The 19,394-nt window shown below is 47.4% G+C and overlaps 1 protein-coding gene across 1 annotated transcript in view; it reads left to right on the top strand.

The window, feature by feature from the left end:
- The window catches only part of FBXO42 (F-box protein 42), a 94,858-nt gene extending 88,409 nt beyond the window's left edge, over positions 1-6,449 (top strand). Inside the window, exons 5-10 of the mRNA XM_065885947.1 lie at positions 557-710; positions 1,523-1,633; positions 2,964-3,060; positions 3,542-3,598; positions 4,443-4,559; positions 5,073-6,449. Coding sequence (XP_065742019.1) covers positions 557-710; positions 1,523-1,633; positions 2,964-3,060; positions 3,542-3,598; positions 4,443-4,559; positions 5,073-6,188 — 1,652 coding nt within the window. The 3' untranslated portion in view covers positions 6,189-6,449. The remainder of the gene's footprint in view (positions 1-556; positions 711-1,522; positions 1,634-2,963; positions 3,061-3,541; positions 3,599-4,442; positions 4,560-5,072) is intronic.
- The last annotated feature ends 12,945 nt before the right edge of the window (positions 6,450-19,394 follow it).

The following is a 19,394-nucleotide window of genomic DNA, read 5'->3' as shown; positions in this document are numbered from 1 at the left end:
ACTTATAGGACAAAGGAGAACTGCATTCTGCCTCCTTTTTTTTTTTTTTTTTTTTTTAACCTATGTTTGTTAGCAGCAGTTATTTTTAAGTTGTATCTAGCCTCTATATATACTCCTCCCCGGATCCTTTACATGCTTTCGTTTGTGATCTCTGTTAAGCTTATTGAAGGGACGGACAGGAGAGTCAACATTTATTGAGTACCTGCTATGTGCCCAGCACTGTGCTAGGTGCTTTGAATATACTATTTAATACTCAAAACAACCTTATGAGATATACTCTCATCCCTAATTTCAGGTGAGCAAACTAAGCCTGAGAGAGACTAAGTAACTTTCCTGTAATTCAGGTTTCTTTACTTCAGTTATAAAAGACGTATAAATTGGGGATGGTTTTCTCTCAGACCTGCAAACCCAGTTTTGTCTCCTCCTCTTCCTTATGGCTTTGTAGTATTGGTTCCTGTTTTGCCACTCTTCCAGGAAAAGGTGATCTATAGACAGCCTACTTATGGTTTTTTGTGAGGCCCTGAATCCTAACCATGCTGTTATTGACTTCTCCCAGGGTCCTATCCTTCCCCCAAAGCTGGCGCGACTCTGGTTGTATACAAGGACCTGCTGGTGCTGTTTGGTGGTTGGACACGGCCAAGCCCTTACCCCCTACACCAACCAGAGAGGTTCTTTGATGAAATACATACTTACTCACCCTCTAAAAACTGGTAAGCCACAAAGATAAGATCCTTTCAATCTGGAGTAGAAGATTTAAAATGTTTGGATTCCTTATCTTTTTTTGTGTGTCCAGGAATCTCTTTGAGAATTTGATGAAAGCTTTGGACTCTTTTCCCAGAAAAACAAAATTTTTACATATGCAGATTTGGCCTACAGTTTCAGAGGGTTTACAGGACCCCCTTAAAACTTGAAGTTAAGAACGCTTATTCCAAAGAGAAAATGTAGAAGACATTTATTCCTCTTCCAAGAAAAATGATGAGACAGTTGAAGAATAGAGAGCTCTTCAGCTTTGGCTACTGATTCCCCAGGAGTGCTGTGGATCCAGATGATTCTTTACTCCCTGCTTTGTCCCCAAGACTGACTTCCAGTTGTTTTACAAACTTGTCTTTTTTAAATGACAGTAACCTCTGTTCCTTGTAATGGACTGCTTAGTACAGGGCTCTTGGCAGCTGCTACCGATCAGATCAGGCCTCTAGGAAGAAATAGCAGGTGGTGTTCCTTCAGCAAACTAGGCCGAAGCAGCTAAGGAACCATAATGGAATCCCTTGTCATTGCTTTCTCATCACTCTACCTCCAAGCCATACACAATGAGAAGCTGAAAGTGTACGTAACGCTAGCAGATTCGTAGAAAAGGCATAAATACCTTGTGGCATCCTCCATATATTATCCTAACAGTTTCTCTACTGAAGGTGATAGGATTGTCATTTTAAATGGATGCCTGCTTTCTGTTTTCCACCTTAAACACATAAGACCAGAAGCAGAGGGGCTGACTTCTTGGCTTCCTCCTGTCTTTTTATATTAGGTGGAACTGCATTGTGACAACCCATGGCCCACCTCCCATGGCTGGGCATTCTTCTTGTGTGATAGACGATAAAATGATTGTCTTTGGTGGCTCCCTAGGATCCCGGCAAATGTAAGTATATTTGGTTTGCTCGCTATCAACCTGAACGTAAATACTCCTGGAAAAGTAAACTAGGTCAGAAAAGTAAACTAGTCAGGGTCAGTATTCCTGAGCATGGTTCTAATTAATCCAATAATTATCTCACCCCCTAGTATTCCATTTTTTGATTCTAGTCATAGACCAATAAGTTGAAAAACTTGCTCCATAGAATCAGGGCTATGTAGAATCTCTGTTTTGCTTGATATGTGGTTCAATTCAGTGGGATCAAGTTCTGATGGGGCCTCCACCTTGTCTGTTTCTACCTGTGCCTACAGAAGGCCACCCTCCAAGAAGCAGAGTACTTTTCCTTCTTCTCCTTTATGGCCCAGCTTTAGAGAAGGAGAGAGGTAGATTGACAGGACAGGTGGAAATGGTTCACTCTCCAAATAGGATGGATTGAGGGAATGGGTAGGAGCAAGAAAACTGTCAGGCCTGACATCTCCTGTGAGGTGGTTCTCCCTGCCCACTGCCCTCCACCTCTGGCCACAACTGGCAGCCCAGGCCAGGCCCAGAGCAGAGTCTGTCTGAATCACTGTGTGTCTGCTTTGGCGTTAGCAGCAGTAGCGGTTGTTTCGTCTGTGCTTTGAAATGGAAGTTGATGAGCTGTCAGCAGTAAAACCATTCCAGATCCAACCCTGTTCCCCCTCAGGGTACTTTCCATCTTCTTATTTTAAAACGGTATGGAGGAGACAATGTGAGCTCTACCCTGCAGATGAGAGGGTTTAGGGCTTACGGTATTGGAGTTCTTACTCCTGTGTTTCTATGTGTGAATAAATGACCGTAGAGAGGGGACCATAAAATAGAGACTGCCATTTAGGAGTCTGTCCTTGCCATACTGGTCCCTTGAGGGTTGGAGATGCCAATTTGTCCTTGATAAAACTGCAGCTTTCATTAGCCATGGTGAAATTACCTTTTGTAGCCAAAGTCAATAAATCTTTATCTCCTGGACAATGATAGAACTGCCTTTTGAATAATTTTTTTCTCTTCCTTGTGGGTTTTGCCTTTGAAAGACTATATCATGACTGGTATCTATTTCCTGCTATCACCAATTAATTAACTCTAACTTTAGGTATTATTGTTTGGCTACAGACATGACTCAAATGAGGCCTTATGGGTCAATGGAAAGAGCAAAGGTTTGAAGCTCTCCTTTCCAGGGAAAGGAGGGGAAGAAAAATATAGTTGAGTGCTAGCTATGAGCATGACACTCTTGGGGGGCATCCTTATGAATGTAACTTCATTTATATCAGTTCTTGTGGTCCCTGAGAGCTCCCAACTGCTTCATTCTTTTGTCCTTGTCTTACAGGAGCAACGACGTCTGGGTCCTTGACCTCGAGCAGTGGGCGTGGTCCAAGCCGAACATCTCTGGCCCTAGTCCTCATCCTCGAGGTGGCCAATCTCAGGTGCTCAGAAATTAAAATAACTATTCAGCAAACACTGTAGCATCTTACAGTTAGGACAGGAGAGGGAGGAGGGAGGCAGGTAAGATGCCAACATACATAAGCCAAAGAGAATTTATCATTCTTTCTTGCTGGTATTTATTTTTCAACTTCTAATGGGTTATCATTATTTTTGTTGGCTTTATATTATGCCTCTCCTGAAAGCGTTTACTTTGCTTTTTTATTTTTCAAGAGAACCCTGCATTTTATGTGGTTGGCACTCTCATGTTAATAATGTTTGATCAACAAAGAATCCATTCAGGTGAATCGTCAGCAATTTGTTTACAAGGATCAGAACTGACGTGGTTTGGGTAATGGAGATCTTATGGTAAATAGAAGACTCTCATTTGGGAGCTGAGTAGACTATTTTCATTTACCACTGAAGTATAGGAGGTCAGATGCCTATGTCTTTGTAGGTTTATTTTAAATTTCTTCATCTCCCCAGATTGTCATAGATGATGCAACTATTTTAATCCTTGGAGGGTGTGGCGGTCCCAACGCTGTGAGTATTGCTGGTATGGCGTTCCCATGCACATGCTGCTAAGTATTCAAAACTTGCTTCCCCTGTCTCATCTTGTAAAAGTGTACAAGGCCATTTCTGTAGCATTTTTATTTAGAAAATACCTTTTCCACTTTGGGTACGTAGCCTTTGTATTTTCTGGCCTTCTTCTCCACTCTCTTTTTGCGGAGGGAGGCTTTTCATCAGAGACATTCGTCTATTGAATATTCATATCTAAAGTCTTCCTAACTCCCACTTAGTCTTTGGGCTATAAGGTTTGCTGCTGTCATTTTTTCAAGGAGGGGTGGGACAGAAAAGCAGGTGGATAATGGCCAGAGTTCACATGGAATTTATTTAAGAATGCAGATTCAGGGCTTCCCTGGTGGCACAGTGATAGAGAGTCCGCCTGCCGATGCAGGGGACACGGGTTCGTGCCCCGGTCCGGGAAGATCCCACATGCCGTGGAGCGGCTGGGCCCGTGGGCCATGGCCACTGAGCCTGCGCTCCGCGATGGGAGAGGCCCGCGTACCGCCAAAAAAAAGAATGCAGATTCAGACATGCTGGGTATGTATTATCTACCCTTTCATCAGTGTACACACACACACATAAAACCACAGGCAAAATTCAAAACCACTTAAAATTGATTCATGGGGTCACAAGTACAATTTCACGTGCCAGGCCAGCGGTAATATATGAATGAATGAATAGCTAGAGATTTTGCTATTCTTTCTGAAGAATTCACACACTCTATGACAGACAGCACAACTTTGAGATTCCAGCTCTGTGTGTGTATGTGTTTTGTGACATGTACCACACCTGAGTCCTGTTGTTGGTGCTTCTCTTACAGCTGTTCAAGGATGCTTGGTTGTTGCACATGCACTCAGGTCCCTGGGCCTGGCAACCACTCAAGGTGGAAAATGAAGACCATGGGGCCCCAGAACTGTGGTGCCATCCAGCTTGCCGAGTAAGTAGGGAACTGACAGGCCAGCAGAAGGAAAGATCCTAAACTCTAAAGCCAAATTAACTCATGAGATTTCCAAGCAACTTTGTATGGAAATTGAAAACCCCTTGATGTCACAAAAGAGGTGGACATTGACCATAGCTTTTTGGGTATTTCTCACATACATGAGCCACTAGATGGAAAAACTTAACATGGGCCTCACTTATCCTTTAAGCCCCAGCTTTAAGCATCTCTTTGTCTCTAAAACTTGCCCCAGGGTCCCCCAAACAAATACTTGATTCCTTCCTCCACTCTACCCCTATTCTGTAGAGATAATTCAAATGGTAGCACATGTCTCCCTGTAGCAACAAATTGTTCCCACCTATCCCCACATCTAGCCTAGAGGGCAGACTGCAATCTTTTCACCTCTACATCTCAGGTACCTACAAAACACGTGGCACATCCCAGATGCTCATGATAAAATGTTTGATGGTTAAATGAGTGATCAGAACTGAGCACAGGTTTTTTGTCTTCCAGGTAGGGCAGTGCGTGGTGGTCTTCAGCCAGGCTCCTAGTGGGCGAGCCCCACTCAGCCCCAGTTTGAACTCTCGCCCATCACCTATCAGTGCCACTCCTCCAGCCCTAGTTCCCGAACCTCGAGAATACCGCTCTCAGTCTCCGGTAAGGAGTATGGATGAAGCTCCCTGTGTTAACGGCCGCTGGGGAACACTGAGGCCCAGAGCGCAAAGACAGACCCCCTCAAGTTCCCGAGAAGGAAGCCTTTCCCCAGCCAGAGGCGATGGCTCTCCCATCCTCAATGGTGGGAATTTATCTCCAGGATCAGCAGCTGTAGGTGGCTCTTCCTTGGACAGTCCTGTACAGGCTATATCTCCTAGCACTCCATCTACCACTGAAGGATATGACCTAAAAATGGGACTTTCTTTGGCCCCCCGACGAGGGTCACTACCAGATCAGAAAGATCTAAGATTGGGATCAATGGATCTGAACTGGGATCCGAAACCTGCTTCCAGTAGCAGTCACATGGATGTTGTGGACAACAGAACAGTTGGGGGAAGTTTGAGACACCCTCCTGAACAGACAAATGGTGTGCATACCCCACCGCACGTGGCCAGCGCCCTTGCAGGAGCAGTTTCCCCAGGTGCCCTGCGTCGGAGCCTAGAAGCCATCAAAGCAATGTCGTCCAAAGGCCCCCCAGCCTCCGCAGCACTAAGTCCTCCTCTGGGATCTTCTCCAGGCTCCCCTGGGAGCCAGAACCTGAGCAGTGGAGAAACAGTGCCCGTTTCCCGCCCAGGGCCTGCCCAAGGAGATGGACATTCCTTACCTCCCATTGCCCGGCGCCTGGGCCACCACCCTCCACAGTCCCTAAATGTTGGCAAACCCTTGTACCAGAGTATGAACTGCAAGCCCATGCAGATGTACGTGCTGGACATTAAAGACACCAAGGAGAAGGGGCGAGTCAAATGGAAAGTATTTAATAGCAGTTCTGTGGTTGGACCTCCCGAAACCAGCCTGCATACGGTGGCACAAGGCAGGGGTGAACTCATCATATTTGGAGGACTCATGGACAAGAAGCAGAATGTGAAGTACTATCCAAAAACAAACGCCTTGTACTTTGTGCGGGCAAAGAGATAATATGTTCTGAAACCCTTTCCCTTCCTGTGGCTTTTAATTTGGAATTTTCCAGCGTGCAAGCATTTGGACTGAGAATTGAGAAAACAAGGGACAAAATTACTCTCATAAACCAAACCCCAATTCCCAACCTCACTCACTCCAGGCTGGAATCAAATCTCCATTAAGAAAAGAATTATATAAATATATATTATATAGCCAACTCTGTTTACAAAGAGGGAGAGAGGTCCGTCCTGTTTCGGATAAAATTGTTGCTGTGTTTTAGCAGAGGCTGTGCTGCCTGTTTCTACCTTGCTGACAACTAGACCAAGAATTTAGGGAATAGATTAATACCAGAACCTTCCTGAAGAAACTGCAGAGCCACCTGTAAATCTTATTTGGCCTTCTTAGAGTTAGAAAAAGAAAGGGCATGTGTAAGATGCACGACTAGAGGTTTCAGATTCCCATGCTTCAGGGGCTGGCAGGGTAAAATAACCTGTAGAAAACTGTTCTGCTCCCCGCCCCGCCCCGCCCGCAGAGGACCTGTGAAAACTTCTCTTTGCAGTAATGCCCTATGCCTGGCCCTATTCTGCTCTTTGTGACTGAGGAAAGTTACCCAACAAGGGATTTTGTTCCACGTTTGTGTGCCGGGATCATCGTGAAACAAAGTTTATGCAGAAGCACCTAGTGTCCCTTGGTTTTTGCTCTCTCCATGTTTCAGAAAACATTCTGGTGTCTTGATTGTGGAATTTTCTGACAGTCATATTTCGTTGCAGTTGCCAAACACCACATTTGTTCTCTTTTTCTTTCCCTTAAAACCTGATCCTCAGAGGCTGCCTTTGCTATTTATAGGCTGCTTTTCTTCCCTCCTCCCTCCCTCCCTCCCTCCCTCCCTCCCTCCCTCCCTCCCTCTTTTTCTTTAATATGTGGATTTTTTAAGCCCTAAAACCTTTCGCACTTTCTTTTATTAAGCTTGGGTGCCCAGAGAAATCTCTTAGAAGTATTTCTGGAATCCTTTTTCTGGTGTCACTAGGGGACCAGTAGGGAATTCTGAGATGCCAGTATCATGAGAAATCCTTGAAGCATCAAAAGATACTGTTTTACCTTACGGGCTTCTTTTTATTTCCCAAGCACGCTGGACACGCCCATCCATGTTTATGGAACGTGGAAATGGATCTTGGGAGAGAATCCCAATAACAGTTCCTTCTAGAAATGACTTTTGCCCTTGTTTGTGACATGCATTTTTCTGCCTGGCTGTTGACTGGTGATTGGGTTAAATATCGTGTGCTTGGCCTCTTTGATGCGTGGCTGACCTTGGGAGCAGCTCCTTCTTTGTCGTTGTCATGTTTACCTGTCACCCAAACAAGGCTTGGGTTTTTACTTTCATGTCATTTCTGAGATAAGGTATAACCAACCAGAGCATTTTCTTTGGTTGACACAGGAAATTACAAGTCACCAGTCTCTAAACCATGGCCTGGACATAGGAGACATTGGCACCACTTAAATGTGGATTTTTTTGGTGATTTCTCATCAGTAGAAAGAGGATTTTTATTTTGCCTTTAGGGTTTAAATTTCAAAACACGGCATTTCTCATCCCCACACTCCCCTTTTTCTTGTTAGCATTTCCCAAGCGCAAGCCTGCTACAGCTGGCCCTGGGTCCTGGCTCTCAGCCAGCTCTTAGCAGTCTGTCTGATAAGTCTGTTTTCTCCTGTTAATGTCATGTTAAATCCTTTCCCCTAGCCATTAGCTTTACAATGTGGTCTTGGTGGGAAAGCGCCCCTGGTGCCAAGCCCAGGAAAGGGCCAGCTCATGGGGAGGGGTATGTGTTCCAGAAACTGCTCTATGTGCTCCCTTAGATGAGGAAACTACCATGTGCCTACTTACTGTGGTGTCCAACTGCTCAGAGCTCAGCACTTAGCTTTCCAGACTCTCTGCACTGGGCCTGTTGCCAGTCCTTCTTTGGCAAAGACTGTTTGATCGTGTGGGGGTCCTTATTCACAAGAGAAAGCTAGCCTAGAAGATCAGCAATTTTGGCATTACTGCTACTGCTGAACGTTGTTTATGACATTGCATTTGTGCATGGACAGTGCCTCCAAACTCAGTTCCTACTTAAATATAAAGTATTTGGAAGCCTGCAAGTTCAGAGTCTCAACTTTGTAATCTTTCCTGTTGTCCTGTGGCCTTCCTAAGCCAGCTGTTAACTTGTTGGTTCCTTCTACTTTCCGCAAGTAGGCAGGCAACAGAGATGATGATTCTCTTAGAAAGTAACCTGGCTCCTCAGAACTCCATGGCATCCCAGTATTACCCACGCCACTTGGAACCAGACTGTCTGTTTACAGCTCTTGAAGAAGAATCTGCCTCTTCCGCACCTGGTGGTGTGGGTCCTGGTGGCTCCTGGGCGTTGTGGTCGTGTATCTTGGGGGAGTGATGCAACATAGTCAAGGTGACTGTCTCCTCCAGCCCTTGTGAGGCCGCCCCATGCAGTGGAACTTCAGGCATCTCAGCTGAGGTGACCATTTCCACGGCGCCATGGATGCTTCAGTCAGATCAGATTTAACCACAACTCTGGTTTTGACATGATGCTGACTTTGTCTTAAAAGTCACGGAGGAAAATGAGGCAAAATATTTTTTTAAACCCTCAGGAGCACCTAAAGTAAATATTTATCCATATTTAAGTATTTAAAATACATCTTGTTTCTACTTGAAGCTTTAACCCCCTTCCATTCCTGCAAGTGTGCCTTTGAGAGCCCCCGTGTCACATTGACTCCACTGGCCACCTCATTGACGTCGTGAGAATTTTGGTCTCTTCCCGTCCTCTTGAACAGAGCTTCCTGTTTTCTCCTTTTGCAGGCTGTGCAACAGAGAGTTCTGTGTTTTCGCTCATGTTTCTGCCCTGCTGCTCCACTTCGGTGGTGGGTTCCACAAACCACCACCCACCCACCCACCGCACCCACCATACATTTGGAAGCACACATTTGGTATCAAAACAAGCTTAAATTTTAGTTGTAAGGCAATACTGGGCTTACTCTCCTCCCAGCCCTCTAGAGATTGATTTCATTTTAATGTTTGAGTTTTCTATCAAGAGCTGAAACCACGAACTATCCTAGGAACTGCGTCCAAACTCTTTAAAATAGAAGAAGAGGAAGAAGAAAGGAAAGCAACTGAAGTCTTGACTTTGGAGGACAGAAAGGCACCAGCTGATGGAGAACAAAGGGATGCTTCCTTTTCCTTTCACTTTATTTTTCTGGATTTCCTTCTGCTTTGCTTCTTCAGAGTGACATTCCTGGTTGGTTTGTCTGTCTGTCCTTGTCCTTTTAGTGATCCTGGTATGGTGATGTGCTCTGCTTTGCATTATCTGTGGTCTCTTACCAGCGCACAAGTCAGTGGGGAGGATCTGAACACACCCAGGGGCAAGGAAGCCGAACTTCAAAGCCTGTACCCCATGCAGCCTCCCCATGAACTGCAGAAGGCATGTTCTGCATGGTCACCAGTAAGTGGCTCCCTCCACCATGTTCACTGTCAAATGAAAGCAACCCTTAGGCATTGGCTCCACTGTACTGTCTGTCTCCTCGCTCTGCTCCCTTCCCACCAACCAGGGTTCATGTCAGTGCACACCTGTTGTGCCCTGACGAAGCTGGTGCTGTGAGTGATGTTTCCCATACAGCTCAGGGGTCCTGGGTGGCTTACCCTGAGACGATCATTTTAGGCACACAACAGTGTAGGAATGAAAAGTGGATTTGATTTCATTGATATTTAAATCTTTGTCGATTTTATTTTTTGTTTATGTTTTCCCCAATGACTTTTTAGCAGTTTAACAAATAAAACAAAATGGATAGAATTGTCTTAACTGTTTTATTAGTATGAAAGAAAGCAAGCTGTGACAAAAAGCGATTGGAGATTGAAGTTGGAAGCAAGGTAGTTGGAAAGATTCTCCTCCTCTAGGAGGTTGCCCGTCCCTGAGGACGTCATTTAATAAAGCAGCTCTCTCCATCATGCTTGAAGGACTCAGTGTTTCAGAGCCTCAGTACCACCCTGCATTGGAGACCCAAGAGAGGTGATGAGCTTGGAGCAGAGGCCCAGGGACCAGGATGACATCTACGCCATCACTGGCCTCCTAAGCAAAGATGAGGACACAGGGCCTCCGGGTCTTGAAACAGCATAGCAAATGGGGGTTCAGAACACAGGCCTGAGCCCTATAGGCCTGTGGCTAATTCTGCCTTCCGCTATTTACTACTTAATCTTGGATACAAGTTTCCTATCTATAAATATAGTTTCTATTTTATAGGATCATGAGGATTAATTAAAGTTGTATATGAAGAGCACCAGCACAGTGCCTGGCACATAATAAATGCTTAATAAATGGTGGCTGTTATTTATAATTAGCCCTTGAAGAAAATACGTGATCTTGAATGAAAGTGCTGGGCAATGTGTGTAAATTGTTAGGAGCATGGCCATACTAAAGATTATGCATGTCTACAGTTGTCTGAGTCGTCTTTTACATGTCACCGTGAGAACCTCTGAGGCTTTTGCCTCGAGAGCAGTACGTAGCAGCTGCTGCCATCAATCAGGTCAGAATGGTCTCGGTAGTTTCGTCTCCCTGTGGACTTTATTCTTTGGTTTGCCAGTTGAATTCAGCCTCTAGCTCGTGAAGGATTCTGCCTGGATTCAAAGGCACACTTAGGAGTCCCTCCCATCAAGCCTCTTAGATAGCCTCATCCACCAGAGGGCAGAGCGCAGAAGCAAGAAGAACTACAGTCCTGCAGCCTGTGGAACAAAAACCACATTCACAGAAAGACAAGATGGAAAGGCAGAGGGCTATGTACCAGATGAAGGAACAAGATAAAACCCCAGAAAAACAACTAAATGAAGTGGAGATAGGCAACCTTCCAGAAAAAGAATTCAGAATAATGATAGTGAAGATGATCCAGGACCTCCGGGAAAACAACGGAGGCAAAGTTCGAGAAGGTGCAAGAAATGTTTAACAAAGACCTAGAAGAATTCAAGAACAAACAGAGATGAACAATACAATAACTGAAATGAAAACTACACTGGAAGGAATCAATAGCAGAATAACTGAGGCAGAAGAACGGATAAGTGACCTGGAAGACAGAATGGTGGAATTCACTGCTGCGGAACAGAGTAAAGAAAAAAGGATGAAAAGAAATGAAGACAGCCTAAGAGACCTCTGGGACAACATTAAACGCAAAGACGTTTGCATTATAGGGGTCCCAGAAGGAGAAGAGAGAGAGAAAGAACCAGAGAAAATATTTGAAGAGATTATATATAGTCGAAAACTTCCCTAACATGGGAAAGGAAATAGCCACCCAAGTCCAGGAAGCACAGCGAGCCCCATACAGGATAAACCCAAGGAGGAACACGCTGAGACACATAGTAATCAAATTGACAAAAATTAAAAGACAAAGAAAAATTATTGAAAGCAGCAAGGGAAAAACAAAAAATAACATATGAGGGAACTCCCATAAGGTTAACAGCTGATTTCTCATCAGAAACTCTACAAGCCAGAAGGGAGTGGCATGATATACTTAAAGTGATGAAAGGGAAGAACCTACAACCAAGATTACTCTACCCCGCAAGGATTTCATTCAGATTCGGTGGAGAAATCAAAAGCTTTACATACAAGCAAAAGCTAAGAGAATTCAGCACCACCGAACCAGCTCTACAACAAATACTAAAGGAACTTCTCTAAGTGGGAAACACAAGAAAAGGATCTACAAAAACAAACCCAAAACAATTAAGAAAATGGTAATAGGAACATACATATCGATAATTACCTTAAGCGTGAATGGATTAAATGCCCCAACCAAAAGACACAGTCTTGCTGAATGGATACAAAAACAAGATCCATATATGTGCTGTCTACAAGAGACCCACTTCAGACTTATTTCTAAGTGGTAGAATTATAGCTAATTTTAGTTTTTTTTGCTTACGTATATTCTGTAGTAACCACAGGTGTTTCTTGTGCAATAGATATATTAATATTTTTAAAAAAACATTCAAAAGAAGTCAGATTCCATCAGATTTAGGTCAATTTCCTGTGTCTCCTACATTTAAAGGATAAAGGAAGAGAAGGACACCAGTTTTCATGTAGGCAATAAAAAAAAAAAAAGAAAAGGCACACTTAGTATCATTTGGGGGCTGATGACATGAGTCTGCCCACCCATGTGGGAGCCTAGGAGGGGGGGGGCTACAGCCCTGAAGCCACTTGCTGAGTATGTGCCAGTTTCTCATAACGCTGGGTCTTTGCGCCAAGCACCGTTCTTTTCATTCAGTGCGTACTGAATGTTAACCTTATCCCAGGCTCAGGTGCTGTAAGCCTGCAGGTCTCATCCTGTCTGCACAGTTGTGTTTCCCAAGCTGCAAGATGAAACTTTTCCATTTCTAACAACGTGTGGTCTGATACTCTCTGTTATGTTTACTGTACTTTGAGGCATATAGCAAACTAGACCATGGTGTGAGGAAGGGTCTTGGGTACAGAGGGCCCATGTGCTGGGAGGTACTGATTTGGTGGTGGTAGGGATAGAAGGATTGTTTCAAATGCTTCCACAGTTGCCCTTGCAGAAGGGTTGGGCTTGCTCCTTATGGCTCTATTGGGCTAAACAAGGTCCAGTAGGTAGAAGCTCTAGGGAAGGCTCATTGGGAAGAACTTTGTACCGTCAGAGCTCTACGTAAATGAGAGGAACCAGTGTGGCATCACTGGAGGAATTCAAGTATTGCCTGGATAGTTGGACTGTGGGATGTTGTAGAGGAGGTGATGTTCGGTGGGTAGGGTGCTAGTTGTGATTGGTGGTCCGGGAAGACCCCACATGCCCAGCCTTCAGGATAGGTCAGTCCCATAAGGCTCCCTGACAGCTTCCTAACTCAGTCCATCTGTGCCAGGGGCCATGCTCCTAACTACTGACGAGCAGGTTCCTGCTCTGGAAGCGTCAGAGCGTGAAGATAGCAGTGTGATTGACCCCACGTCAGAGGATGTGTGGAGCAGAGAGGAGGGAACTTGCCAATTTGAGGAGAAACCTTAATGTCAAGGAGAACACAGCGCAGAGAAGAGCCATGACTCAACCCCAGGCCTTGCAGGAGTTGGCAGCCAGCAGTCCCGTGCAGTCCCAGCACAGTACTCCCCGGCCACTTCCCTGGGCACTAAAGGGCCAGAGGCCTGTGTACATTTGGGTCTGAATCACAGCACCCAGCCAGCGATAGGGCAATGCCACACTGTCCTGCTTCCCGCATCTCTACAGCTCTTCTCCAGCTGGCCCTGTGGGGAAGCAGTGCAGGAATCACTGACTCCAACAAGGAGACAAAGGCCTTACACGTGCTATTACTACCCTGAGCTGGCTTCTCAGCCTGAGACTGCCTCACGTCACCCTCATCCGGGGAACCTGGGAAAGACCAGGCTGTGAGTATCCTCAGGTCCAGGTAGTACAGGAGGCATCACCTTGAAATCCTGTGGGCTGGTCTGCTTGTAGTGTCACCACAGGTGACTGGGGTTTACCCTTCTTACCTCTTCCGGGAAGAGGGGAGCATCTCCAGCTAAAGTCTGCCTTCTGCTCTCAATGGCCGTAACTATCCCTTTCTCCCTACAATATACCATTGACAAAAGCAGTCCAGCATTCTTGTGGATTCTTTTTTTTTTTTATTTTATTGTGGATTCTTTATGAGGTAATGATTTCACTATTGATGGAAGTATTCAAGCAGAGACTGGTAAATTGTGTGGGAGGTGATGACAGATGATTTATGCATCAGATCAATAATGAGACCAAGGGACCTCCATATGCCCTTTTAATTCTTGAGACGTGGTTCTGTGGACTTAGAACTTCCCAGAGAGGCTGCAGGACAGGGACATAGGCACAGACTTTGGACCAGGAAAGACCTTGGTTCAAAAGCTGTTCCTGTCTCTTTGAGCTGGGGCAAGTCATCCCACTTCTCTGAGCCTCGGCTAAAACGGTTATGATGCCGCTGGCTTCACAGGTTAGCAGTTCAGCTGGAGCCAGCAATAATTGCTAGTCTATGGCCTGGGTGTGATTCCTCAAAAGACCACCTGGGGGCACCCTGTGAAAGGCTTCAAGTCCTTGACACTATCAGAAGCAGTCTTGAGAAGGAAACTAAATGGGCTAGAGGAGAAAATTGCCCATTTCTCCTCCACCTCTGTTGGTAAAGCCTGGGGAGGACCCCTTCTCTGGCCTCTGCCACACCTCTGAGCACCATCTCGAAGCTGGCTGGCCTGCCCTCTCTGCTCCAGCCCCCGGCTGTGGGAAAGCCAGTGTTTTCCCCATGGGGTTGGGCTCTGGGCCCGGGCCCTGTCAGTATGCACAAAACTGAGCTGAAGTTTTAAATGCCTGAGAGGCCTGGCGGAGTGTGCCATGCCCCTACCAGGGAGCCTGTCCGCCCACCCACTGCAGGGAAGAGAAGGAGCGCTGAGGGCCAGGCCTTGTCAGACAGAAGCCTGGGAGGAAGAAGAAAGCTCCTGCTCTGGGGCCCTGGGACCTGGGCTGCTGCCCGCTCATCGGCAAGGCCGGGAGGGCCCAGGACTGCCCTGGGGATCACTCATTCTCAGCACATGTTTCCTGAACGTGGACTGACCCCTGAGGCACTGGGCACAGATAAAGCAAAAAGAGGCCTGCCCCTGGAGGAGTTCACAACCTCATCACACACCAGGGAGTGTCACCTTGGCTGGACAAAGACTACATACAAATCCTGAGCTTCTGAGGCCAAAAGACAGTCCAGTTATGTCATACCAAAAGATGAGAAGAAGGTGAAGTCAGTAGAACAACACAGCCAGCAGGGGGCAGGACAGTTGAGAAGAAGCCGGAGAACTAGGAAATTGTTCTTGTCCTGGCCTCACCCTGCTAAACTGAGGCAGAGGGCAGATGAGGACCGAGCCGTTCTGGGAGATCCCAGCTCGGGGGGGCCCAGGCCTGGCCTCTGGCAGGCAGTAATGCAGAATATGCAGACCTACAGGCCTCAGACTGGGAAGACAGACTCCCTGTGCTCCAGGAAGGGTGAGAGAAGCTGTGGGGAGTCTGGCATGTCCAGAGGAGCCGGTGTTCAGGGCTGAGGACAATGCAGAGTGACCAGAGGTCATCCCCCTCAGATGTAGCAGGGACAGAAGCTCATGACCAGGATCCACAGTGGGAGGAGAGAACACCTCTAGCAGAGGCCAGCATGGACGAGGCCATGGCAGAGGTACAGAGGAGAGTTTTCTCTGGAGCAGGAGGCCCACAAAGGCCCAGGAGGGATGACGTCTGCAGGCTGTGTGCCCCACCCGCACTCCACCATGCCTCCCCGCCACCCCACTGAACACGAGCCCCAGGGCCAGAGGAGGGGGGGGATGAAAAGGAACAGCCTTGTGAAGACTGTTTAAGCTGTATGGGGAATCACTGAACTTAAGTTTGCCAGGAAATTGCTGGATTAAAATGTCTGCATAGCAGAAACAGATTAAATTGAGTCCGAGGAAACAAAGCTCTATTTCTTAAATGTCTGAGTCAGTGGAGGTAAAAACTTGTACTCGCTCCAAATAGAAGGAGAGGAGTCAGATGAAGTGCCTGGGATCCACAAGAACCAAGGATGAGAGGGATTCTGGCAAGTGCTGGAGGAAGGAAAGAAAAGGGTCTTCCAGTAGAGGGAGCAGCCTGTGCGAAGGCACAGAGACCCGGGTGTGACTGGCCCCTCCAGAGCCTCGAGGTCAGTGTGACTGGAGTGGACAGAACTGGAGAATGAATTGGAGATGGGGGACGAGAGGCAGAGCCCAGGAATGGGCGCCCGAACCCAGACAGTGGCAACGACGAGAGATTAGAAACATAAAGGGAGAAGAATCAGCCTCTGGTGGCCAGCTGGATCTGGAGGTGGAGAAGGAGGTGTCTGGCCAGTGTGGATTCCTGCATTAAGCAGATATATGGTACCCACTGTAAGGGGCACTTCCAGGCCCTGCCCCTGCCCTGTGGAACTTACATGTCAGTGGAGGGGCAGGAGAAGGGACAGACAAATGTGTAAACAACTAAGCAAGATTATTCCAGATGAATACTATGAAGAAGATAAAAATGGGATGTGACAGAATGTGATGGGCTTGGGCTCATCAGAGTGTCCTTTCTGAGGTGACATTTCAGCTGAGACGTGAATGTAAGAAACAGTAGCCATGCGAAGATGGGGGGAAGAGCATTCCATGCAGAGAGAACAACAGGAAGAAAGGCCCTGAGGTTGGTGTGAACTTGACAAGTTCAAGGAGGAGAAGCAAGGCCAGTGTGGCTGGAGTGTCGAGTAGGGGCAGAGTGCACAGGTGGGCCTTGTAGGCCATGGTGAGGGAGGGGTGTGGACAGCAGGTGCAGTGGGAGGCTGTTAGAGGGTTTTAAGCAGGGGATTGACCCGAGGCTGTCCAGGTCAAGGACACCAGCCTTGCCACCAAGCACAAACCTGTCACATCCCAGCCTAAAAAGAACTCCCTGGGGATGATTTGGCAGCTCCAGCCCCAAATCCTGTATTTAAAGGTAATCTGGGGCTTCCCTGGTGGCGCAGTGGTTGAGAGTCCGCCTGCCGATGCAGGGGACGCGGGTTCGTGCCCCGGTCCGGGAAGATCCCACGTGCCGTGGAGCGGCTGGGCCCGTGAGCCACGGCCACTGAGCCTGCGCGTCCGGAGCCTGTGCTCCGCAACGGGAGAGGCCACAGCAGTGAGAGGCCCGCATACCGCAAAAAGAATATAAAATAAAGGTAATCTGGACATTTTCAATCTGCCGACTAGAATCCTCTCTACCCTACTGCCCTGCTTACCAGTCTGTGTCAGAATGTGGAATACACAAGGGCAAGGCTTGCATCTCTTTCACTGTTGTCTTCCCAGTGTCTGGCCTGGCACCCAGAGTGCTCATAAATATTTGACAAATACATGTCCTCACCCACTCGTGCCTGACATGTTTGCCCTGCTTCCTAACTGGTCCTTCAAGCCATTCTTCATGTTGTAGCCATAGCCAGGCAATCGGTCAACACATTTTTATTAATTTTTTACTATATTCCAGACATATTCTAAGCAATAGGGATTATTATGGGCTGAATTATGTCTCCCCCACCCTGGAAAAAGTTCATATGTTGAAGTTCTAAGCGCCAGTGCCTCAGAATGTGATATTTAGAAATAAGTTCTTTTTTTTTTTGGCCACACGGCCTGCAGGATCTTAGTCCCCCAACCAGGGATCAAACCTGCACCCCCTGCAGTAAAAGGGCAGAGTCTTAACCACTGGGCTGCCAGGGAAGCCCTGGAGATAAGGTCTTTACGGAGGTGATTAAAGTAAAGTGAGATCATTAAGGGTGGGCCCTAAACCAGTAGGACTGGTGTCATTATAAGAAGAGGAAATTGGACAGGGACTTAACACGGAGGGAAGGCAACGTGAAGACCCTGGGAGAAGATGGTCACCAACAAGCCAGAGAGAGGGGCCTGGAATGGATCCTTCCCTCTCAGCCCTCCAACGCAGGGGTCCCCAACCCCAAGGCCACGGACTGGTAGTGGTCCATGGCCTGTTAGGAACCGGGCCACACAGCAGGAGGTGAGTGGCGGGCGGGCGAGCGAAGCTTCATCTGTACTTACAGCCGCTCCCCATCGCTCGCATTTCCGCCTGAGCTCCACCTGCTGTCAGCATTATGGTGAGTGGTATAATTATTCCATTATATATTACAACATAATAATAATAGAAATAAAGTGCACGATAAACCTAATGCGCTTGAATCATCCCGAAGCCATCCCCTCCTCCCACCGTCTGTGGAAAAATTGTCTTCCAAAAAACAGGTCCCTGGTGCCAGAATGGTTGGGGACCACCGCGCCAAGGAACTGACCCTGCCAGCACCTTGATCACAGATATTTAACCTCCAGCACTGAGAAAATACATTTCTGTTGTTTAAGCCACTCAGTCTGTGGTACTTTGTTACTGCAGCTCTAGGAAATTAATACAGGCATATAACAGAACAAAAAGACAAGGCCCCTATCCTAGCTTATGTCCTAGGTGAGGGAGACAGACAATACGTTTTAAAATTTCAGGATCAAGAAAGGACGATGTGAAAGTGAGCCAGGGGTGTGCGGGCATATCCTTGAGTGTAGAGGAGGAAGGCTTCTGTGCAGGAGACCTGAGCCAGGGAGCAGTCATCCGTGTGAGGCACTGGGGTGGTGCAGGGGGCTCCCGGGGTGGGGTGCAACGCAGAGGCCCCAAGTGGGAACAGGAAAAGGCCAGAGTCGCTGGAGTGCAGTAGGCCAGGGGAAGAGGGTGGCAGTTGAAATGAAAGTGAGAGGTAGTCAGGGGCCAGTCATGGAAGGCCTGGAAGGCATGGAGTCTGGATTTTACTCTGAGCGCAGTGAAAACTACTGGAAGACTGTAATCATGGGTGTGATAGTAGTGGATTTATGTTGCAAAAAGATCACTCTGGTGCCTGTGTGGCGTACCCGAGGGCAAGCAGGGAAGCCCTGAAGGAAGCAGCTATAGCATCCGAGCAAGAGATGGAAACATGAAGCTGATGGTGTCCCTTCTCCACTTTCACTCCCTGGGCGTCCCACCCACCCCCAGCCCTGCCCTCCAGGTCCTCAGGTTTCTGTGTGTGTCTGCCCGCCTGAGCCACCTGCGTCCCTGCCTTGAAGATCTTCCTTTGGAGGCCTCATGGAGCCTTGTCCAGGAGGTGCTGCATCTGGGGAGAAGACCAAACCATGAAAAAACGAGTGGATTAGTCTGAAGGTTCTACACTAGAAGGGCCTTTAGATAGATGGCCCACCCGTTTCACTTGAGACCCAAAGAGGAGATCCTTATGGGGACACACAATTTAGTGGTCAAAGAGGCACAGGAGAGAGGAACTCACTGGGCCATGTTCACAGCATCCTTCTGACACACAATTCCAACTACCCCACTCCCAGGGTGCAACCCCCGACTGGCTTCCTGTCCCGAGCAGTGGTGACCATGTTCAGTGAGGCCTTTGGGCCTTGTTTCAGACTGAACTGTGTCACCCCCACCACATGTTAAAGCCTTAGCCCCCAATGCGACTTATTTGGAGGTGGGGCCTTTAAGGAGGTAATTAAGGTTAAATGAGGTCATAAGTGTGAGGCCTTAACCCAATATTACTGGTGTCCTTATGAAAAGAGGAGGAGACACCAAGGGTGCGTGTGAACAGAGAAAAGGCCTTGTGAGGCCACAGCTGGCTGCAAACCAGGAAGAAAGTCTTCACCAGGAACCAACCCTGCTGGCACCTTGGTTTTG

The sequence above is a fragment of the Phocoena phocoena genome, chromosome 1 (genome assembly GCF_963924675.1).
Source record: "Phocoena phocoena chromosome 1, mPhoPho1.1, whole genome shotgun sequence".
NCBI lineage: Eukaryota > Metazoa > Chordata > Mammalia > Artiodactyla > Phocoenidae > Phocoena > Phocoena phocoena.
The sequence above is the reverse complement of the archived record's forward strand: the minus strand, read 5'-3'. Positions and strand labels throughout refer to the sequence as shown.